At 47.6% G+C, this 23,476-nt stretch overlaps 3 protein-coding genes across 3 annotated transcripts; 1 reads left to right on the forward strand and 2 right to left on the reverse strand.

Annotated features, from left to right (window-relative positions):
- The first annotated feature begins 1,574 nt into the window (after positions 1–1,574).
- Positions 1,575–2,560, forward strand: LOC137899848 (protein SPO16 homolog). Its single transcript, XM_068743893.1, has 5 exons — positions 1,575–1,640; positions 1,766–1,859; positions 1,959–2,130; positions 2,236–2,314; positions 2,423–2,560. The coding sequence occupies exons 1-5, from the start codon at positions 1,575–1,577 to the stop codon at positions 2,528–2,530; spliced, it is 519 nt and encodes a 172-aa protein (XP_068599994.1). The 3' UTR covers positions 2,531–2,560.
- A 138-nt stretch (positions 2,561–2,698) lies between these two features.
- On the reverse strand, positions 2,699–9,301 carry LOC137899741 (glomulin-like). Its single transcript, XM_068743779.1, has 18 exons — positions 9,263–9,301; positions 8,513–8,638; positions 7,979–8,089; positions 7,791–7,899; positions 7,412–7,658; positions 7,248–7,335; positions 5,958–6,109; positions 5,815–5,868; positions 5,703–5,733; positions 5,514–5,603; positions 5,393–5,434; positions 4,914–4,987; positions 4,216–4,300; positions 4,030–4,139; positions 3,240–3,297; positions 3,030–3,165; positions 2,873–2,958; positions 2,699–2,794 (listed from the first exon to the last, which is right to left on the reverse strand). The coding sequence occupies exons 1-18, from the start codon at positions 9,299–9,301 to the stop codon at positions 2,699–2,701; spliced, it is 1,734 nt and encodes a 577-aa protein (XP_068599880.1).
- An 11,687-nt stretch (positions 9,302–20,988) lies between these two features.
- LOC137899906 (zinc finger protein Gfi-1-like) lies at positions 20,989–23,364 on the reverse strand. The gene is made up of 6 exons (XM_068743957.1): positions 23,253–23,364; positions 22,578–22,796; positions 21,784–22,145; positions 21,527–21,664; positions 21,268–21,433; positions 20,989–21,167 (listed from the first exon to the last, which is right to left on the reverse strand). Exons 1-6 carry the CDS (start codon positions 23,362–23,364, stop codon positions 20,989–20,991), a joined length of 1,176 nt encoding a protein of 391 aa, XP_068600058.1.
- Positions 23,365–23,476: the final 112 nt, after the last annotated feature.

The following is a 23,476-nucleotide window of genomic DNA, read 5'->3' on the forward strand; positions in this document are numbered from 1 at the left end:
AAGGTCGTTCAGAGGCGGGGTGTTTTTGTGGACGGACCTTTCCAGCCGGAGTGTTTTTGTGAACGGACCAGTCTCGCCCAACAACAAAATGATCGTAAATAGTATCACAAAACGCATGTTTCCAGTCGGAGTGTTTTTGTGGACGGACCAGTCTCGCCCAACTACAAAATAATCGTAATTAGTATCACAAAGCGCATGTTTACAAATTTGGTCTGTTTTACATATGATGGATGGAAATGGAGACATTCTTGAATTGACGGATTTTAATGCTAAAAATAGAACATCTTGCTCGATTGAGATCTATAGAAACGTTTCACAGAATATCCCACAAGCTTTAATCCAATATATAAAGGATAATATTTTGATTTTACCAGCGCCAAATTTACACAAAGTAAAGATAGATGGTCTCGACCTTGTAAACAATAAATGTAATAATACTTTTTAAGGCAGTATTTAGTCAATACCTTATTTCCAAGATTATAACGGTTCTGAAATTTTATCTATTCGAACAAACTACTTAAAATTCCCAATCTCCCCAAAATGTAAAGAAGTTCATTTTAAAACCATAAACAGCATTTATCCATCAAATTAATTCATGAAAAGTAGATTTAAATTTGTAGTAGATAACTGTTATATTTGTAACATAAATCTAGAAACAACAGAGCATGTGTTCTATGAATGTGAGATTGTCCAAATGTTGTGGAAATCTCTCTATGACTTAATATCGTCCAGTTCCAGAGACATTGATTATTGGTCCCCTCAAGATATTCTATTAGGAGTAATCCTCAAAGACAGAAATAGTGAGTTTTTGGTGAATAATCTAATTATTATTACAAAATACTATATACACAAATGTCGGTATGCCAAATCACCCCCATCATGGCCTGCTCTTAAGAATGAGCTCTCCCTGTTACAGAAGATACTAAAACAAATCAATAATCCCCAGGCAAAAAAATTGAACACATTTATATCAGAATTTAACCTTCCCCATACCCATTGCTTGTAATTTTATGTTGTATTTTCCTGTATTTTTTATTTTTCTTATTGTGTTTATTTTTGTGGTTATTTATTTTCCTGCTAATTCTTTCCTTCCTTTTGAACATATTGGTGATTACTCACTGTTAGATTTTCTTCTATGTTGACCTCGGAAAATGCTAATGTTTTGTATAAGATCTTTTCAGTGAGTTTGTACTGGTGAGTTTTGTTAATAAAGTTAAAAAAAAAAAAAATTGACAATAAGCATAAATATGCACACAAACAAGTGTCTTAACAACTTGTAACTTGGCACACTTATAGATGACATATGTGGCTGAAACTGACGTCACGGAAAAGTGGGTGTGACTTACGGTGACGACGTTATGGACGTGTAAAGGTTTAATTTAGTCATATCTCAAGAACGGAAGGTCGTTCAGAGGCGGGGTTTGGGCCGGCGTGTTCAGCATAGCCGAATTATGGTGGGTAGACCCACTTCTCAAGTTCTCAAGGAGGAGAGCATTGGTGACGTCACAGCGGCCTCTAGCGGTCTGACGTCAGCATCACAGCATCTTTTAGAACGGCACCGTCACGCTCAGGTAATGGCGACGTCCGAAGAAGAGACTCCTCCGTGGAAAACAACAATTATCGTCAGCACGTCGCTTCGGGTAGGATTTGAGTAGCTAAAACTAGCAGCTAACGGGCTAATGGAGCAGAACCACGAAGACACAGACAACAACGACGTCACGTTTGTAAACTCTTGTAATTGAATCACCTGCGTTGACTTTCCCAGACGCATGACGTCATCAGGATGCTTACTGCGCAGGCGCACAGAATCAGGTTTTCAGAGAGCGTTCATTCCGGAGCTTTTATTTTCCCCCTGTCAGGTAATGCATATAATAATACTACAATACTCACTAAACACACAACTGTGTACCTGTCAGAGTACACCGCAGTATTCTGTGATTTATGTCACCAACTTCAAGGTACTGCGTTCCTGCTGGTCCACCCTGGAGACCTGCCGGAGAGTTCTGGAGATTCTGGACTCACCGACGAGATAAAGGCGTTTGTGCAGGTTCACCGGAACAGCTTCCTGCTTCTGTACGCGCCGTTTAACGGGGGGGAGGAGCTGAAGGCGCTGTCTGTGGTCCAGCGCAGGTAGCCGCGCAGCAGGAAGGCTTCTTCTGATCTCCATGGACGGAACCCAGATCGTCCTTTAATACCTCTACAGAGAGACCCCCCCCCCCCCCCCTTCTCTTTCAGGTTCTTCGGCGGGAATCTCAGGGTTCTGCCTGTGCGAAACAGCAACGATATCGTCAACGGCATGCTGACCATCGCCAAGGTAACGATGCAGGAAGTGGCGGCGTGTCGGTTCTGTTGTGCTTGTGGACGCCCTGAACTCGGTGGCCCCGCCCCCCCCCCCCCCCCCCCCGGCGCTTTGTTTCTGCAGGCCACCAGCAAGCCTCTCGCAGACAGCATCAGCGACAGGATGTCGAAGGCTCGGACCTTCATCATCGAGAAAAGTCCTGCATGGGAGACGCTGAGCGAGAGACTGTGATGCTGATTTGATGCTCACTAAACGATCTGCTGCATGACGGTTTGTTCCGTTTTGTTGTTTTAATGCAGATTTGCTTTGTTCAAGCACAACAAATACAATAAACAGTGTTTGTAAAACGCGTCCCGCCGTCTGACTCTGGAGGGACCTTCGGGCTCGAGCGGCCTCGGCTCAGTTCGGGATCTTCCGCTTTTGCTCCGTTATCTCGTCGATACGGATGATTAGACTCTCCATCAGGTCAAAGGTCACCAGAGCGCTTTGCAGCACCTGAGAGACGAGGACAGCCGGACTGTCGGTCCTCTTGAGGACAGAACCAACGTGATCAGGAATGGGACGTTTCTGTACCTGGTGTTGGACCGCTGGGGACGCGGTGGACACTTTCTCACGCTCCAGCTTTATGCTTTTGACCGATCGGGCAGCGTCTCTGGCCTCTGCGAGGAGAGTATTGATCCATAAAGTCGTGTTTGAACGGTCGTTTTAACGATCCTCCGCTGATGCCTACCTCTGGCTCGCCGCCTCCGATCCTCCCTCAGTGCCTTGAGTTCAGCAGAATAAAACGCTCGTGATATGCCGATACACACCCGCAGCATTTCAAGATATTCGCCTTTGATCCTGGACATCTCCTCCCACACATCTGCCTGAAAGGGGGGGGGGGGGCAGGAGATCATGAACCAGGCAGGAGAGCAGTGAACGCTGAATGAATCTGACTTACGGGGTGCCTCGCGTCCCTGAGAAGGAGATAACGCAGGAGATTAAGACTCTCCATTATCCTGGAGAGACAAAGACAAAGCGGGGCTCATTGTCTTCCTTTGGATGAAGAGACGCAGATGTCCTGTTTATAGAGTATTTACCTTCGTGTGTGAGAAGGCCAGGAGCGATTTGTAATAAATACAGGCAGACGCCTGCGGTGAATGAATTTACATCTGCGAGTAAATCTTCCACAGAACGTATGAATAGATAATAAATGTTGCTTCCAGTTCTGGTGCTCGTTGATTTGACCACCGAGGGAATTCTGAGATCTTTTTTCAAAGTGTTTCTACTCCTCTTCAGGAGTTAAAAAAACACGTTTTGTCAAAAGAGAAATAAATACAATCTATATTTTATTCAGATTTTTTATTTAACTATATTAAAAAAAACACGTTAATAGCTACACAAAAAGTGCCGACAGATAAAGAATAGTCAAGAAGGGCAGCAGCACTAATAGTGGAAATGTGATTTTTATCATTTCAACCCAATATAAAGTCAATACTAGGAAAATGCAGAAGCAACTTAGTGGGTCCAGCTGTTTGGTGGCCATCTTGTTTTTTTGTTTTTTTTTACTTGCATTGGGTTTCAGTGTATTTCATATTATAAATATAAAACTATCCCACCAACCCTTCTGTGGGCGAAAGAGTTAAAATCCTGGTACGTTTAAATTTGGCGACTGTTGCTAAGTAACGTCCCCCTGACATCGCCTCCAGTCCGATAGCATTGCGTAGCGTGCTTTGGATGATGTCGCCTACCTGTCCATGCCGCCCAGCAGATCTGTGTCAGCAGCCTGTGGCAGACACAACACCAGCCTCAGCAGCGAGAGAAGCTGCTCTCCGAGGAACCACTGATTGGTGTTTCCCGGCTGGAGAAGAGTCACAGAAGATGTAATGAGTGTGTTTGACCATGAGGCGACGCCCGGGAGTCGTCTTCAACCTCACCTGCACAGAGAGGTCGACCTGACTCCTGATGTTCTTGATGATGTAACTCTCCACTCCTGTGTGGTTGCTGGTTTTTAACATGCACCTGCAACACGGAATACGACGTCAGACCAGAATATGCTGGGGGGGGGCATCCCTGCATCCAGAGCCTCTTCAAATTGTAGCTGGTTCTTCTCTGTCATGTGCCCCCCCCCCCCCTCCCTCCACGTTTAATGAAGCTTAAAGCAACAGGTGATGGTGAAAACTTTGGCTGCTGGGGTTCTGCTTTTATGTCCAGTAATTTGTGAGAAGTAATAGATTTGATTTAACATAAAATCATTTTCATGTTCTTCATCCACTGAAACGGTTTGGAGCCCTGCTGGACCTCCTTCCACTAACAACAAGTCTGGGTCAGATCAGAGCCAGATGCTGAGAAGGTATTCAAAACGTGGCCTGAAAACGAATCAGGATGTGGATGATGCAGAAATATCAGCATGATCTGGATGGACATGATGCGTGAGACGAGCCGGGACTAGTCCACAGAGGACATCAGCATGATCTGGATGGACATGATGCGTGAGACGAGCCGGGACTAGTCCACAGAGGACATCAGCATGATCTGGATGGACATGATGCGTGAGACGAGCCGGGACCAGTCCACAGAGGACGCGCATCCCAACGAGCGACTGAAACCGAATCATTTTGGGCGATTCTCTCACCTGAAGAACTTGTGCTTTGCTTCAGCATCCAGTTTGTGGATGAAGAGCTGGAAGACCTGCAGCGCAGATTCTCTCTGAGGAGGCGGCGGCCAGACAGACAGACAGACAGCTCAGCGGTCAGACAGACAGCTCAACGGTCAGACAGACAGACAGCTCAGCGGTCAGACAGACAGACAGCTCAACGGTCAGACAGACAGCTCAACGGTCAGACAGACAGACAGCTCAGCAGTCAGACAGACAGCTCAACGGTCAGACAGACAGCTCATCGGTCAGACAGACAGACAGCTCAGCGGTCAGACAGACAGACACCTCAGCAGCCAGACAGATAGCTCAACGGTCAGACAGACAGACAGCTTAGCAGTCAGACAGACAGCTCAGCGGTCAGACAGACAGACAGCTCAGCGGTCAGACAGACAGCTCATCGGTCAGACAGACAGCTCAGCGGTCAGACAGACAGACAGACAGCTCCTCCCACTCACCAGACGCTGCATCGGGCAGTCGGTCAGAACTCGTCTCAGATTCTGTGAACACACAACCGGATGCCGGCTGACTCACTGAACAGCAGCTGATGCTGCTTCTCCATAGTAGCTGTCTGCGTACCTGCGCTGCACTATGGAAGCTCCTCAGCTCCAGCACGCTCACTGGGAGGCCGCTGTCTCCCACCATCTCCAAGCTCTGTCCACACAGTGCCTTCAGGGCAAAGACGCAAGAGCGCCGCCGTAAAATGTCTCCTCACACGCACTTGTTTTACATTCGCGTTCCTGCGCGTGGGCGTGGGCGTGGCCTCACCAGTCCTTTGAGCAGGTGCGATTCCTTTTTGCTGTAAAAGAAGCAACAATGAGACGTAGAACCAAACACCGTTTAAAGCGGCGTCGACTGACCGGAGGGGGCGTAAGCGTACCTCCCGAGCAGCTGGTCGATGTGCTCCATGTTGCTCTGGAGGACGAACGCAGGACTGGACAACAGGACACAAGAACGGAACGCGTTTGTCCCGGGACGGTGGACAACGGAGGCACCGGTCCGGTCAGGTGAGGCGCTTCTCACCTGAACACTGCCGGGAAGCTGTCGATACTGATGCGCTGCACAAACAGGAGATACGCCAGACAAGCTCTGGCCTCCTTGGACCGACTCGTCTTCTCCAGCGAGCTGAAGAACAGGAGCCCCGAGAGAGACTCTTGAAGGGCCGGTAGCGTGACCTGATGCAGCGACAGATCAGAATGACGTCACGCCTCCTTTGATGTTCTGTTAACGCAGTCTCAGAGACAGTCTTTGGTCCAAACAGCAAACAGCTGCTGCAGGACAGCGTCCCTCATTTCTGCCTCAAACAGATGCTGCAGGACAGCGTCCCTCATTTCTGTCTCAAACAGATGCTGCAGGACAGCGTCCCTCATTTCTGTCTCAAACAGATGCTGCAGGACAGCGTCCCTCATTTCTGTCTCAAACAGATGCTGCAGGACAGCGTCCCTCATTCCTGTCTCAAACAGCTCTGTCAGAAACGCCCCTGAAAACGACACAAAGTTCATTGCGTGCACGCGCACAGCTACGTGCACGCAACATCTTGCGCTCGTTCCCCCTCTGTGACATCACAGGGGGGGAGATTTCTTCCAGACGCGTTTCAGTAGGCGATTACAGAACTACGCTGGACTGACTGGATAGTTTATTGTTTTTGGGTTGATAATGACCCAAAACCACCCAAATAGTGTAGAAACATGGGAAAAGTGAGTTTTTCATTCAATTTGGAGGTGAGATAGAGCCCCCCCCCCTACATGGCTGTGTCATATTCCATAAAACATCGGTCAATAATCAACCGAGATACTGAGGGACACATTTTGAAGCTGCATTCACTGAAATGTTAATGAAAGTTTCAAAGTGATCCAGAATCCAGGATCTTCTGGATCATCACCAAAATGTAATCAAGTGTTCCTGTTGTCAAGGTCTGTTTGTAACTTTTAGATTTATGTTGCTAACAGACGGAGAGACAGACAGACAGTCATACGGAGAGACAGACAGACAGGCAGACAGTCATACAGAGAGACAGACAGACAGGCAGCCAGTCATACAGAGAGACAGACAGACAGTCATACAGAGAGACAGACAGACAGGCAGTCATACAGACAGACACACAGACAGTCACACAGAGAGACAGACAGACAGACAGTCATACGGAGAGACAGACAGACAGACAGTCAGTCATACAGAGAGACAGTCACACAGAGAGACACACAGACAGTCATACAGAGAGACAGGCAGACAGACAGACAGTCACACAGAGAGACAGGCAGGCAGAGATAAAAGATGGCTCCAGCATAACCGCCTGGGAGGACTTGCTCTCACCATTATCTCAGCAGCGAAGCTCCTCAGAGGCGACGGGTCTCGGCTCACGTGGGCCTCCAGGAGAACGTCTCTCAGGCTCCTCAGGCAGCTGCAGGTCACAGACGAGAACCTTTCACCAGAGTGTGGGCGCCTCCGATCATCCCAAATGAAAGCGAGCAACCTACAACTCCAGCAGCTCTCTGCGGAGGTCCTCGCCCTGGGCGGTACGACAGCAGGTTCCCTTTGTCCCCCCCACCTCCCGGATGAACGGCTGGGTGAATGCAGTCAAGGCGCTGCAGCAGCGACACAGACCGAACTCGTCGGCCTCCTCCTGCTGCCGGGTGAAAGGGACCGGCAGCCTGGACAGCTGCTGCTGCAGCGCCGACAAAGCCAAGCCCACGCTCGCCGCCTTCTCCTCCAGGCGAAGCAGCACTGAGGAGACAGGAAGCAGTTCTGAGCCGGGAGGTGCAGAAGGGGGCGCCAACAGCATTCACAGCAACAGCCATCCCAACAGCGGACGGCTTCGGAGACGTCGCCGTGCTTTTACTCTGATCACAAAGTTACCTGCTTGTAAGTGTGGGACGAGCAGCGAGACGGTCTCAGAAATGTCTCCGGCTTCCACGTCTTCGGCGAGTTGAAGCAGGCTCTGCAGGAGCTCGTCTGGCCGACACGTCTAGACGACAGCGCCGGGCCTTCAGCTTGGTGGAACAGGAAGTGCGTCGCGTGAGAACGGCTGATCAGCCTCTACCTACCCTGATCAGGTGCGTGATGGCGGCCTGGCAGCGGTTGAGGCTCTTCTCTTTTTTTATCGCTTCCTTTACCAGAGGTGCCGTGAGCACGCCGCCCATGGACTTCACGATGCCCTGGGGGGGGTACAAGGAGGAGCAGCCATTGTGCTTCATCGGTCAGAGGCTGAGGCGAGGCTGAAGACGGAAGCCTTTCAGGGTCGGAAGCTGCGACGACCTCTCGACGCCATCTTTGCTCGGTTACACTGAGAAAACCCTTAATACCGCTTTGATACTTCAGCACGCCGTTTTTAACGTCGCGTTCCAGCGAGCGGTGATGTAGAGCAGTGGTGAGACGTTTTACGTTCATGTCAAGCAGCAAAAATCTAAATAATATGACAGCAACCATCTTTACGTTCGCTGCTGAATGGGGATCGATCTCGTCTTCTGCTCTGAGGGAAAGGAGCTCACAGATGTTTAAAGGCGTTTGGGTTGATTCCAGTCAGTCTTAAGGTAGCTGATGAATGCTAACGAATGCTAATGGATGTCTGTCTGGAATACCTGGTTCTTCTCATCCTGAAGGAAGCGCAGGAGTCGGGCGCTGTCCCCCTCGGCGAGACAGGCAGACCCAAAAGTCTTGAACTGCGCGTAGTCCTCTGGCTTCAAATCTTCTTCTGGAGTAGTTCGCTGAGTAAAAGATGAATGAAAAGAAGCAAAGGATGAATGCAGATTTTATTATCATCAGATTTGGGGGGGGGGGCTGTTTTATAAATACATCTAGGGAAAGGCCTCCACATTGGAAATTATGAGGGGAATTTATGCTATGTTGTTCGACACAAGGCTGGTTTGGCTGTTTCTGGATTAGATTAGCATCAGATTAGCATGAAACTGTCTGGAAGGTTTAGAATAGATAAATGAAACATTCAAATTTTGCCAGAGATCTGAACCATGAAAAATCTTCATTTCATTCAACATTATTTTTATCAGTATTTTATTTGTCAATTATGCGAAAACTCCTTGATGCATTTGTAATTGTAATCTGGATTAGGATATAATGGTTATATAGTATATAGGCTATCGACCTGGTGGCTCCACTTCACTACTGTGTCATGTCAGCAGAAATGACTATTAGTCTAATGTCTAATATGAGGCAGTACACAGACCGACCCAGCAGTATGTTCACAACTGCATTATCCAAGAGAGAAGTATTTCAAAGTATATTCCCCTCAACATCGGGACAGCTTCACTACGACAGCGGGTGTGATTGCGTCAGCTAAAGTACACCACACCGGTACAATCGTGTTGACTCACCCATCTCTGGATTACGTCGTCCACTGGATCTTCATTCATCGCCAACGTGTTCTCAGCCCACTCGGGGAATCCTATTAAAATACGCCTTTATGTTCAGTGTACGATGAATGCAGTCATGAAACACACCGGCGTAAAAACGGTGGTGCATATAGTGTCTCGAGGGTGAGCGGGACATAAGAGGGACATAACCCTCTTATGTCCCTTTGTGCGTGACCTGTAATAGGATTAGACCCGGACGGAGAGCTGGCTGGAAGGAGCCAATCAGCTCTGTAGATCAGGTGAAGCAGAGGCGGAGACTCGCTGGAAGGAGCCAGAATACGCTACGGAACCACCCGCCTGTGGCAAAGTTGGTGACCCCAAAGTCCACTGAGCTCCCCTCCCCACCCCCACCCACTCACCTGCTCTGCAGGTGGGGACATGGCAGAAGCACGGGAACGTCTGAGGCGACCCAAAGACCCCCCTCCCTGCTGTCATCCTTTGTCTTAACTTTGCTGTTCATCTCATCAAGTCAACGTTTCGTGGATTAATCCTAATTTATTATTTATGGCATGAAAAGTGGAGGCCGGACACGACGAGCCACGACGAGATCTTAGAATGAACTGGACAGTCAGGGTGAGGAGGAATCATCCTCGCCGTCACGTGGTCACCAGTTGAATTCAAATCCTTTTATCTCGATAAACCCGGACATGACGGATGTGTTCAGGCGTCATTAACACATACTGGTCCTCCGGAGCGCTTGTTTTAGCACGGCTGTTAAATGGTCATTGTGAATTAGGCCAGATTACATATGAGAAAGCTAAAAATCAGACTTTTGATTCATCTGTAGATCACAGTGGTGTGATTGATGAATGCTTCTTAGCAGCATAGAGGACAAGCTAAGCCGCCGTGTTCCCCGTCCGGCTCTGCTTTAAGCCTCACACTGATTTGACAGTATATTAAACAAACAAATCCACCCGACACACGTCCTCTATAATTAAATGGACGACAGGAGCACCAGGATTAAGGATGCCTTGCCTAATGACAACATGCTCCTCTGTGTCAACACAAAGGCTTCAATGGGATCCCGTGTGGCGTGCATGTGTCCTCGGACCGGAGGACAATCAGTGACTTCCTGCTGCAGCTCCAGCAGGTCCTGATTTCAGATGAATGGCTGTTTGAACGGTCGGATTTAGCTGACATCTGCCGCTCAGGTTTGCCTTCTGTATTGCTGTGCGTTGAAAGCCTCAGACAAAAGCTGCAAAGCAAACACAGCAGACTGCTGCTCACTCCAGGTTTGCCCCTCATTTTGTTCCTGGTGAGGGGGGGGGGGGGGGGGGGGCGTGCCTGTTTGTATACACGTCTGACGCGTGACAAGTCACGTGCGCTCGTCAACTCGTGTTTGTGTGTGTCTGTATGTGTGTGTTGTTTAGTGTCGGAGTGTGTCTGTGTGTGTGTGTGTGTGTGTGTGTGTGTGTGTGTGTGTGTGTGTGTGTGTGGGCGTGAGTGTGTTGGTCGTCCTCAACAGCATGGCAAAGTCGGATGCCGAGGGTTGACGAGCTGCGCTCATCAACTTGTCGTCTTCTGCGTTGCAAAAGCAATAGCCCCTTACGCCTAGGATAGGCGCTCGGGCCTAAATATAATAATAATACTTTGTATTTATATAGTGCTTTTGTAGAAACTATAATAATAATAATAATAATAATATAATAATAATAATAATAATACTTTGTATTTATATCGCAATTTTGTAGATACTATAATAATAATAATACATTATATTTATATCGTGCATTTGTAGAAACTAAAATAATAATAATAATATAATAATACTACTTTGTATTTATATCGCGATTTTGTAGATACTATAATAATAATAATATAATATAATATAATAATAATACTTTGTACATAGTGCTTTTGTAGAAACTATAATAATAATAATAATATAATAATAATAATACTTTGTATTTATATAGGGCTTTTGTAGATACTATAATAATAATAATAATAATAATAATAATATAATAATAATACTTTGTATTTATATAGCGCTTTTGTAGATACTATAATAATAATAATAATAATTTAATATAAAAATACTTTGTATTTATATAGCTCTTTTGTAGATACTATAATAATAATAATATAATAATAATAATACTTTGTATTTATATAGCGCTTTTGTAGATACTCATCTTATTTTTTTCTAAATTGAATGTTGCATAACTGCACAAGATCTGTTTCAACAAATAGTTGACCCTCCATGGCTGCTAAGTCTTTTCATGATTAGTTTTTTAACTCATTACATCCTTTATTCTTACATCTTGTATGGAGCTAGAATGGAAGCAGGGAGGGTGTGTTATTTATGTTGGGTATCTCTTTAATAAGTGTCAGTGCCTTGCTGCAGTGCTTAATGGCCGTGTACTGGTACCAGTAGGACTGTGCCAGGGAATAAAAGGTTCCAGTATGAAACCTGAGTCTTGGTCTTGCACCAGTAATTTATCTTAGACCGAGTTCATTTAGAGCATTTTATCCTGCACAGTGTGATTTTTATTATTCAGGTTGGGTGTAAAACCTCTGGAGCTAGTTTTCTTTCTGCTTCTTAATGCTAACAAATAGAGCCAGAAACTGAGCTGTTAATTTAATGCACTGCTTGTTGCCATGGTAGTTAATTATTAGAGTTTCAGAAATCTTAAATTATGGGATGATCCTCAGTTTTACAGGACCTTGGTTTAGATTTATGGGAATGTTCAGCCTGCGCTGAATCCCATTCTGGTTCCATTTGTCTTTCTGTTTTATTCTACGTCGATGTTTCCTCATACACAACACAACGAGGCTTTAATTAAAGGAAAACTCCTCACCGTATCTTTGCAGTCAAGTAGCAGTATTCAAGGAGTATATTGTGAGTACACAAACAGGCAGCACTCCAGTGAGAGCCAGATAAAGCCTCTCCATTTTCCCTTCCCATCCCGTATTTCCTCGGTGACCTCTTAGAGAACAAGAGGCTCTAAGTGAACTGTTTATCCAGCCGGCTTCCCCTGGAGGCCTCTCAGACTGCTGCAAGCGCTCCTGTCTGCTCTGCCCCCCCGGCCCCCGCTGCCGTGTGTAGGAACGCTCCCACGGGCGCTGCCTCCGCCTTGCAGTTGCTGCTACGCCACGCTCACAAATTTGATTGTAAGATTTTTGACCATCCTGATTTGGATCTCTTCTTATAAACGCGGTCGGATTGAACATTGAAGACGTCCAGGTTGTGTTCTTATGCTGAAGCAGTACTCCAGTGGAAACCCGCAGTACACACACGGATTCAAAGTATAACTTAATAAAAAGCACAAATATGATCAGACAACATATCATGCAAAGATAATCGATACAAAATCAAAGCAAAACCAAAAAGCCACCACCTTGTCTTGTCATGGACATGAACAAACCAAAAAAAACAACCGAAGTGGGCAAGATAAAGAACATTCCCCGAGTCAATGCCTCGGAAAATACGTCACTTTCAGAATCAGCACTGGACAGCTCCGTATGTAGCCGACTACCTATGGAGCTGTCCAGTGCTGATCCTGATCCATATGTATCAGACTACCTATGGAGCTGTCCAGTGCTGATCCTGAGCGCCATATGTCGCCGGGGTCAACATGTCAGCACATGCTGAAAAAAACAAAAAGGTTCAAATAACTTTCAATAGTCACCTCCAGCAGATTATTGATTTCCTGACTGCAGCGTGTTGCTATTGTTATTGTCATGTTGCTGAATTTTTCCGTTTGATCAGTTCACTACTTAAGTTACAAACATTGCATACTCAATTGTATAGTTGTACAAATATATGGATAGATTATTGCTGTTATTATAACATAAATCCTTTCAATTGATCAGGTTAAGAAAACCACACTACTCCATCGATCAATAATCAAACTCATTCAAGTAAAAAATATGAAATAATAAATAAAGAAAAATCTCATCCAACACAAGTTATGGCATTAACTTTGTTCAAAACTCTTTTGTCACAGTTGAGAGGAGCAGAACTGCAGAACAACCAACAAATGTGGGCTGTTAAGAACATGTGTGACAGATGCAGCATTTTACAAAAACAAATGTCTGCGCACAGCTCTCGGGGCCACATTTGGCCCCCTGGCCTTGAGTTTGACACATGTGAGCTAGATGAAGCAATAAATATTGCTAGCATTAGCATTAGCCTTTATAGTTTTATAGAGCAACTCTTTAGTCAGTATCTTCAAGATTCAAGAGCTTTTATTGTCATTATGCTAACATAACAAAATTGTGTGAAGGCCCACGGCTTCAGGCACACATAGGAACATAAAACGAAAAATAAAATCTCTCTTACAGCAACCTGTAAGTTACATTTTGCTTTTCTCTGCTCCTGCTCTCTGTCTCTCTATTACTCTCTCGCCCTCTGTCTTTGACTCTCCTCCTACCTGTCCTTGTCAGGTAGGAGGAGAGACAGATGGCAGATGGCCGCCCGCTATGAGTCTTAGGGTCTGTCCAAGGTTCTGTCCAAGGTTGAAGTTGAACTACCGCTACCTGCTCGTGTCTCCTGCAGTGATGCAGAGCTCACCTTTCGTATGCGGAGGACAGTGAGCTCGGAGCTGAAGGAGGTCTTGACCGTGGCCCCTTTTTGTAAAAGCTTTGCCCCTGTAGCAAACAGTTTCTTGGAGGCGCTGCCGGGGCAGCATGAGTGCGTGTTTAGTGAACATTTCTTTGTGCTCCCGTCTTTCTCTTTCAGCGTCGTGTATAGCTGCTTTATTTACCTGTCCTCCAGGATGTGACAAAGGCCCCAGCCGGATGCCTCAGTCTCTCCTGAGCTGCAGCATCTGTCTGGTTCAGGGTGTCGCTGGGGGGGGGCAGCATCAACAAATCCATACCGCCCAGACACTGCAGATGGCACCGCCGCCTGCTCAACCTTTTGTAAGTCTGCATTTTGATGACAACACTCAGTGTCGAGTTGTCCCCGATCAATACACACCGAGCGGACGTCTTCATAGACACAGATAACCGCTGCTTGCCTCTTGTATCTCAGGGCTGCAGAGACTGACACCCTGTCTGACTCTGATCAATAAGTGACACGCGCAGTGGTGCATAAGCCCGGCCCTGCCCACTTTGCTATCACAAACGGGGCTTGCCCCCCCCCCCCCGGCAGCCGGGTAAAACTGCCCGGCAACTCCCCAAGGTGGACAAATCGGAGATGTTACATGTGAACTGGCTGTCAAAGCGATTTTGTCATCTTCCTTTTGCTCCAGTGTTTAAAGATGCTGACAAACTGTGTTTGGGGTAGTGATGTCCCGGAAGTGATGGAGGCTTTTAGCTTTTTTTTTTCTAACCATCTTTATCCGTTTAAGTGTTCACTCAAGTGTTAACATTTCTCTCGGCACCTCTTTCCTCCTGACGGTTTTCTTTCAGGTCATCTGATCTGGCTCTGATCGCTTTTATTTCTGACTTTACGGCTTGTCTTTTCTTTACGGAGGTCAAGTTTTTGTTGTTTTTCTGTTGTTGTTATTGTGTTTATAAAATAGAGCACTATTCTGACCTGACTGTATTTATGTGAGCTAGCGTTTGGCGGAAGCTGAAACTCAGTAAAGAAGGAGAGATCAGATTCAGCTTGGGGTCATTAATGTTTCAGAGGGTGCCAGAGGGAGAACGGGAGCGTCTCTGCACTGCTGGATCCATTTCCTTTGACTGTGGCTTTGTCCTTTTGGGTCAATCCCACCTGATGGTGGAGAAGCTTCTCACTAATGATCTTGGGTTGCTATTTTATTTGTCACCTTTCATGTTTAGTGAGGCTTTAAAGGAGGGACTCGACTACAGACTCTTTAAATCAGCTTTTCTCACCAACATATTATTGATACCGTGTTTTCGGCTTCGCCCTCGCCGGACGGGGCTCGCTGCAGCGTAGGCCTCTGGGGCTGTGGAAGTACTTAGCGTCCCACTCCTCTGTGCTGCGATCCCCACCGTGGCATTACTCTGCGTTGATCCTGCTGCAGTCTGACACATGACCACACAGACCCCTGAACGGGCATTAGTGCAGGCTTCAGCAAACCCAACATCTGCGCCTCGCGGCACCGCCATCGCTCAAATCATTCATTAAATCAGAACACAAAAAGTAACTTTACTTGAATGCCTTGGCATAAATATTTGATCGCGCCCAAGAATAAATCTTTGTCATTTTGTTCCGCTTCCTTCTGGCCTCGCTTTCTCTCTCTCTCTCTCTCTTATTTGGATACAGACACATGCCTGGCTCGGTCATTTATGAAATGGATCTTATTAATTTTTTAGGAACATTCATTGCTGCAATCAGAGCCGTTTAAGGGAATGGCTGCATGACAAAGAAACATCTTGTGCTGTTATGGCGTTTGCATAGATAATGTGAGAGTTTGTGTGTTTAAGTGATAGAGGTCCTAAATATCCTGCTATAACACACCTCACCGCCTCAATAACATTGTGCACTGGGTCAGCCTGCACAGCTTCTTGATTTAAACACACAGTCACTGAAGTATTTGCTCCTGTATCTGGAGGATTACGAGTTTCATTTAGAAAAATTCAATGATTTGTGAGCCATGAAGGTGAAGTCCATCCTCGTTCACAAATATGTGTTATTATTACCTCCACCTCCAGGTTACGTATGTTTTTGACGGTGTCTGTCTGTTAGGAGGATTGTGGACAAACTGCTGAATGGATCATGATGAAGAAACATCTGAAGGGTCTTACTTAGATCCCAATGTGAAACCTTTTAGGAGTGAACAAGAATATCACGAGACACTAAAAGGATACAGAACTCAAGTTCCACCCCCCCCCCCCCCAAAGAGAGGAGAATCTGTTGTTATGAGACCTTTTAGAAAGAGCGAGTTCCTTTAATGTCACCTCCGGGGTTCATTTGTTATGTGACGTGACTTCAAATAAAAGACAATCCCAGGCCGATAAGGCAGATCATGCAGAAGTGGAGGAGCATAAGGTGAAGGGGGGGGGGGGGGGCTGCGATCCTCTCTGAGCGGCGGCGGCCTCGTTGCTCCTGTCTGCTGATCTCTAATGCTAAATGAGCCAGATAAACATGTCCTTAAATGAGCCGACACACCCCCTTTCTTTAACCTGTGGGGCCCCATCCAGCCCCCACCCTCCACCGCCAGCCCACGGTGGACTCACGCTGTGCAGGGTCCCAGACCCCCAAACCCCCAGACCCCCAGAGCAGAACCCGACTAATGGAAAGCTTTCAAGGTAGCCGCAGAAAAATGTCCAGTCTGATCTGGCTGGCCAGTGTGTGTGTGTGTGTGTGTGTGTGTGTGTGTGTGTGTGTGTGTGTGTGTGTGTGTGTGTGAGTGTGTGTGTGTGTGAGTGTGTGTGAGTGTGTGTGTGTGTGTGCGTGTGTGTGTGTGTGTGTGTGTGTGCGTGTGTGTGTGTGTCTGCACTGATCAACATCAACATTACTGCAGGATTAATATGTGTTTATATATTATTTGTTGTTGAGGTATTTAATGTGTGTATCGACGATTGCAACAAAACAAGCCGTCTCGTTCTCCCGTGTTCAGCGTGAAGGTGAGCGGCTGCTGCAGCTGCTGCTCCAAGACCAGGTCCTCCAGAACGCTCCTCTAGAACGCTCCTCTAGAACGCTCCTCTAGGACGCTCCTCCAGAACGCTCCTCTAGAACGCTCCTCTAGAACGCTCCTCTAGGACGCTCCTCTAGAACGCTCCTCCAGAACGCTCCTCCAGAACGCTCCTCCAGAACGCTCCTCTAGGACGCTCCTCCAGAACGCTCCTCTAGAACGCTCCTCCAGAACGCTCCTCTAGGACGCTCCTCTAGGACGCTCCTCTAGGACGCTCCTCTAGAACGCTCCTCTAGAACGCTCCTCCAGAACGCTCCTCCAGAACGCTCCTCCAGAACGCTCCTCTAGGACGCTCCTCCAGAACGCTCCTCTAGAACGCTCCTCCAGAACGCTCCTCCAGAACGCTCCTCCAGGACGCTCCTCTAGGACGCTCCTCTAGGACGCTCCTCTAGGACGCTCCTCTAGAACGCTCCTCCAGAACGCTCCTCTAGGACGCTCCTCTAGGTCGCTCCTCTAGGTCGCTCCTCCAGAACGCTCCTCTAGAACGCTCCTCTAGAACGCTCCTCTAGAACGCTCCTCCAGGACGCTCCTCCAGAACGCTCCTCTAGAACGCTCCTCCAGGACGCTCCTCCAGAACGCTCCTCTAGGACGCTCCTCTAGGACGCTCCTCTAGGACGCTCCTCCGGGACGCTCCTCCGGGTCGCTCCTCCGGGTCGCTCCTCCGGGTCGCTCCTCCGGGTCGCTCCTCCGGGTCGCTCCTCCGGGTCGCTCCTCCGGGACGTTCCTCCGGGACGCTCCTCCGGGACGCTCCTCCGGGACGCTCCTCCGGGACGCTCCTCCGGGACGCTCCTCCGGGACGCCCCTCCGGGACGCTCCTCCGGGTCGCTCCTCCGGGACGCTCCTCCGGGACGCTCCTCCAGGACGCTCCTCCAGGACGCTCCTCCAGGTCGCTCCTCCAGGTCGCTCCTCTCATCCTGCTGCCTTTTCATTGCTGAATCATGAATAATTTGTGTGCAGGCCTTGTTGCTCGATGACAGTGGAGCAGTTGGTTTGCAGTCTGTTTTTCAGATCAAGTGAATTATGTATAAAGCTAAACAACAAAAGAGCAATGTTGTGCCCGAGTCCCGCCTCCCTCAGCGTGTCCCGCCTTTGATGGCGTGTTCACTGCACAGGTGAGCAGGGAATGTGTTTTGATGCACAACATCTATCAAGAGTTGATTTCATTTTTCTTATCTTCCCAGAGCTTCTGGCACGTTCTGAATCGGAGGACGCTAATCAGTGCTTTCTCCTCTGTAATTTGCACGTCCCTCTCAAGTTGTCTTTTTTCCTGACTCATCAAACCTGCGTGAAATCTGCTGAGTCAGTGCCGTGCTGTGATGACATTTCACACAGCAGAAGAATGTGACCGGTTAGCAGATGGACCGGCACCGGTTGTGTGATGCCTTGTCTGATTCTCATGCTGATTCTTACAGGAGACAGTTTGTTTGTTTGTTTGGGTGATACATGCCGATTACAGTGGGCTATTTGTAGTTTGATCCACATCTAGATTGGTGCTCAAATGGTGCAAAATGAAAGAAAAAGTCCAAATCAAATTCCGCAGTGTGTTTCTGAGATGTGTAATTATTCATGCCTGATTTTAGATGAATAATAAATCGCTCAAAACCACAAAATCCCGACTCTGAACTTTGCAGTTGCACAACTATGTCTGTCAGGAAACATTCTCCCAGACGTCCCGCTGGCTTTTGTGCTCAGCTGTGTGTGTGTGTTGCTCTCGTGGCCCTCTATGGGGGCCTGGATTTGAGCCCCAGACTGCACTGCCCTGATTACTCGCCTGCTGGAATCGATCGAGGCGCATTCTATTCATATTTGATATGCCTCGGGGCAGCCGCTCTTATACCCGCGGAGGAAATCTGGTCGGCCTAATGGCTCGTTTGAAGATGTTTGCTGAGAAAGCTTTTCTTCTGAGGATATCGTGGACTAACTTAGGAGATAAAACAATTGATAGATTCTGAATAAGACGCTAGTTTAAGCAGTTATGAGAGGACAAGTCGACCTTTCCTGCTCTGTGAGGCGTCCCATCTTGGCCGTGGTCGGGCTGGAGGCTGGAGGCTGGAGGCTGCCTCCAAATATTAAAGGCACGTAATGGTAAACTCTGTTCTGAGCAGATGAAGACGTTTGCCTCTCTGACTTTCTGTAGAAGCATCACCTTTCCTCTGCAGCGACTCGCCCTCCCCTGTTGCCGCTTGGATTGTGTGATTGTTGCTCTTGAAACGTGTTTTTATTTGAAGAGAAACGCTTCGTTCCACGGCCGTACAGCTGAATGAAGCCTCGCTTTAATGAACTCGCCTTTTCCTGTCCTCCTTTCGTCTGTTCATCCTGGGGTTTAAAATATTCAGTGTTTTTAAAGGCCTGTATATTGTACGATTTCTGGGAAGCGAGGCATGAGGAATCCTTGTGAGTCAGTGATTTGAGGGGAAATGACTGATTGCTCTGCCGTTTTTCCTCCTTTGTCTTGTTAAAAAAAAAGATGAAGAAAAAAACATAATGTGACTTTGCAAGCTTTTATGAAATAAAACATAAATGTTAAATACCCTTCTCCTCCCAGCTGTTTTTATTATTCAGGAAACTGTTTGACCTTATTCTATCTATTTTTTGTCGGGGTAAGACGAGCATAGTTAATTATAAGGTTGATTAAACTTTCTCTACAGATTCTGGATTTATTTTAGATTTCCTTTCGCATTAAGGCCTTACTTATTATTTTACAATTGCACTAATCAGGAAAAAAGAAACAGCCACGTACAACTGATCGGTGTTTCTTTATCTAACATCATCATGTTGACTCTTGCGGCTCCAAATACAAAGATTAAGATTAAGATTATAGTTTTTATTGTCATTGTTACACCTTTTACACTGCAAACAATGAAATCCCATTCACACCCCAGTACAAGGGCCCCTTGAAAGGGTCATGGATTCAGTCTAACTTAGTGTCCGTCTGATTCCAGACTGTGTTCCACGCTCAGATCAAATCCCTTTCTGTTCATACACCCCAGCAGCGAGGCCCACAGCTGCAGCCCTGTCAGACCTGTTCCTCTCAAGAACAGCCATGAGGGCCTAAAACATTCAACTAACGGTTAGCTCTCCGGACTGTTTGGGGTTCAAACACTCGACTGCGGCCGTCTAAACAAACTGCAGGCTGAATCACAATCACAGCAACACGGCGAGAGATCCTTCTGATGGGATCTCTTTGGTGCTGCAGATCAGAATTAGAATAACGACGCGGAAGCTTTGAGGTTTTTACGGATTCTGCGAGGTGTCAATAAAGAGCGATTTTATCAGATATTTTATTATGCCTCAAAACAAAGAATACGAGGACTCAGCAAACCTTCAGTGCACGACTTCCTTTCCCATTTTGGGAACTTTTTTTCTTTTGATTTTTTTTTATCTCAGGCTGGGTTTTAAATCAAAAACTGTTGATCTTCTCGTCCTCCCATATGGAGAGGAGCTTTTTTCCATTTTTTTATTTTATATTATTTATAATATATAAATAATAATTATTTATTATTTATATATTATAAATAATAATTTGAAATTAAGAGAACTGCAATTTAATTAAAAGAAATAAAATACACACGATGGGGGGATCCTTTCTTATGTCCATCTGGATATTCCTATTCATAAGTTATACACGTCATCTTCCATCATTACATTTGTTCTTATTCCAATAAGGGGGGGGGGGGGGGGGGGGGGTGCACGGAGGATCGCAGCTCGTCCTGTTTGTTAAATCACACAGCGAGGCTGCTTTGCCAGCATGTCTCCAACGGTGAAAACAAAACGCTGATTTTCATCGAAGTTTTTTTCCCACTGTCTCTCCTGGTGTGTGTGTGTGTGTGTGTGTGTGTGTGTGTGTGTGCGTGTGCGTGTGCGTGTGCGCGCGCAGGTCTCTGGGCTTCAGTGGCTCCTGAGGTTGGTTCTTATCACGCTGGATGCATTTCGTCAGGTCGTGTTGGAGCTTCCCTGCGGGGGGGGGGGGGGGGGGGTCTGCTGGATACTATCAGTGTTTTATTCGTTACTATAATCAATAACTTGCCTCTCCGATGAGACAAATTCGTCCTCATGCGGTTTCAGAAGGACTGTCCTCGCGTACTGGACTTGTTGTCCTCGTCGGGAGCGCGCTTGAAGCCGGATGTCTCCGCTTCACTTGAGTCCGTGCTGCGTCTCTTTGTGTCTCCGCAGGTCCACCTTCCTCTGGAAGCCTTTCCCGCAGAGGCCGCAGCCGAACGGCTTGTAGCCGGTGTGCTTCCTGCTGTGCGTAATGAGGTTGGAGCTCTGGCTGAACGCTTTCCCGCACACCTGGCACTTGTGCGGCTTCTCACCTGCATGCGGGACACGTTGAGGGGACACCTTTGGTCGTCGGCTCAATCTGAAAGACCGTTTTACGATCCGGCGCGTCACGACGCGTCACGACGCGCTCACCTGTGTGGATGAACGTGTGTTTCTTCATGTCTGACTTCTGGTGGAACCTCTTTCCACAGTACTGGCACGGGTACGGCCGCGTGTCGGAGTGGATGAGCAGGTGCGTGGACAGCGTGGAAGACCTCTTGAAACTTTTACCGCATATTTTGCAATCGAAACTTCTTTCCTGGGGGGGGGGGGGGGGGGGGGACACACAACTTCACGTCACGCTCCCTCACGTCAGGTGAAGGCGTGGCCTGCAGGAAGTGTGTGACGTCACCTGAGAGTGCACGGCCTTGTGTTGTTCCAGGCTGACCGCGTGCCCGAAGGTTTTGTTGCAGATTTCACACGCAAACGGCCGCGTGCCACTGTGGGATCTGCGCACGTGCACTTCCAGCCCGTGTGGAGTAGAGAACACCTGGAGGGGCGGGGCAAAACAAACACGCGTGACAGATCCGAGGTCAGTGATTCAGCGACACTTCTGCAGATGATCGCCACGCACGCGGTGCACGCACAGAATGCGTGTCTAGTCCTCACCTTACTGCACTTGACGCACTTATAAGCACCGCCGAGGACCAGGCTCGGGTACAGCAGGTCCGACTGGGCCCCCAGGTTCTGGGTCTGCAGACCCCCCCCCGGAAACAGCAGCGCCGCTGCGCGCCTCCTGCAGTCTCCGAAAGGATCCGCGCCCCGCGTCTGCTCTGCGTGCAGGAGGGGGCTGGTGCTCCCGTCCCCGAAGAAGGCCACCGGCCCCGGGGCCCTGTCGCCCCCCGGGCTGGGATGGGGGCTCTGCTGCACCAGGGTCGGCTCCGGGTACCTGCTCCAGGCATACGGCCGGAAGGGAACCCTGAACGTTTGGGTCTCACCCGCCAAGGGGGACATGGACTTCTCCGAATCACCTGGGGAGCAGAGGGCAGATGAAAATGCAACGAAACCACTGACACGGGTGAAGTGGGGGCGTTTCCACGCCCCCCCCCCCCCCCCGGGGGGGCAATGAGGCCCCGTGCAACGTCCTATCAGATTATTATGGTCTGCTGTTTGGAAATATGCAACTTTATAAATGAAATCATATTTTAGCTTTAACAAAATATACATTTATATAAAAAGTAAGCAGCAATACCTTCTAATTATTCATCATATACAGTGTGTAATAACATAATAATAATAATTATATATGTAGAATTATATTATTATAATATCTATATTATTATAATATCCAGCAATATATATATATATATATTTATAGCGGCTATAAATAAAATGTTAAACCGAGTTTCCCTTTAGCGTCTCTCGTTTTTGCGCGCTGTCCGGGTGCTGCGTGTTTTCCATACCGGGTGACGCGGAGGGGGACGGAGGCCTCCAGAAGTCCTCGTAGTCCGAGGACGGAGCGCTCAGACTGTCCGCGCAGCTCAGCGGGGACTTCGGGGAGAAATCGGGCAGGTGGAAATCCGGACTGAGGCCGAAGCTGTCCACGGACGGGTCGGTGTCCTCCGGGAGGACGCACGGAGGACAGTCAGCTTCCGAAAGGACGCACGGGGGACAGTCAGCATCTGAAGGAGAAGCAGAACGGTAAAACATTTCTAAACTTCAATCACACCCTATAGACACCGTGGGAGGGTTATAACGGTGTTATTACATGTGTATAATCGGTGTTGGAGAAGCTTTACTCATAAACATAATAATAGGAATACATAAAACAGATATTAGAAAAAATAAATAAATATAACGTGGCAAGATTAAAAACGCATCTCTAGAGATCTCTGTTTATTCGTTGAAGTAATTTTCCGTTCGCAGAAAATTCGTTTCGTTGTTTCGTCTGCATTAATAGAAAAAGACAAATATTTTCTAAATAAAAGACACGGAGGCTTTCTTATCATTTAACACGCGCACTGGTTGTTACGTTACTCCTTTGTTTTTGAAAGTTCATTATATATTTAAGACTATTTCACATGTAAAACCAAAACTTACAACGAAGAGTCCTTCAAATAACGATGATTTGCACCAACCTGAACAAATGTGCGCCAGGATGGAGTCCAGTCTGCGGCAGTCGTCCTCCAAACTGCGGGGCTGGTGGTAGGTGTGCGCCCGTTTGCTCTTCACCATGAAGGAACGAGGCATGTCTGCTGCGGGAGCCGTTCGGTCATCCAGCTGGGCGGAGGACTTCTGGAGGACTCCTGGAGGACTTCTGGAGGACTCCTGGAGGACTCCTGGAGGACTTCTGGGGGACTTC

This window comes from Brachionichthys hirsutus, chromosome 9 (assembly GCF_040956055.1).
Source record: "Brachionichthys hirsutus isolate HB-005 chromosome 9, CSIRO-AGI_Bhir_v1, whole genome shotgun sequence".
In the NCBI taxonomy this organism is placed as follows: domain Eukaryota; kingdom Metazoa; phylum Chordata; class Actinopteri; order Lophiiformes; family Brachionichthyidae; genus Brachionichthys; species Brachionichthys hirsutus.

Coding starts and splice junctions, on each gene's coding strand:
- LOC137899848 (XM_068743893.1), top strand. CDS start 1,575: ATGGCGACGTCCGAAGAAGAGACTCCTCCGTGGAAAACAACAATTATC. Junction 1,641..1,765: donor TCGTCAGCACGTCGCTTCGG/GTAGGATTTGAG, acceptor TGACTTTCCCAG/ACGCATGACGTCATCAGGAT. Junction 1,860..1,958: donor TTTTATTTTCCCCCTGTCAG/GTAATGCATATA, acceptor ACCAACTTCAAG/GTACTGCGTTCCTGCTGGTC.
- LOC137899741 (XM_068743779.1), bottom strand. CDS start 9,301: ATGAATGAAGATCCAGTGGACGACGTAATCCAGAGATGG. Junction 5,869..5,957: donor AGCTTCCCGGCAGTGTTCAG/GTGAGAAGCGCC, acceptor CCTGTTGTCCAG/TCCTGCGTTCGTCCTCCAGA. Junction 4,301..4,913: donor GCAAAGCACAAGTTCTTCAG/GTGAGAGAATCG, acceptor TCCGTGTTGCAG/GTGCATGTTAAAAACCAGCA.
- LOC137899906 (XM_068743957.1), bottom strand. CDS start 23,364: ATGCCTCGTTCCTTCATGGTGAAGAGCAAACGGGCGCACACCTACCAC. Junction 22,146..22,577: donor GTCCCCCTCCGCGTCACCCG/GTATGGAAAACA, acceptor TCTGCTCCCCAG/GTGATTCGGAGAAGTCCATG. Junction 21,665..21,783: donor AGTGCGTCAAGTGCAGTAAG/GTGAGGACTAGA, acceptor CCGCCCCTCCAG/GTGTTCTCTACTCCACACGG.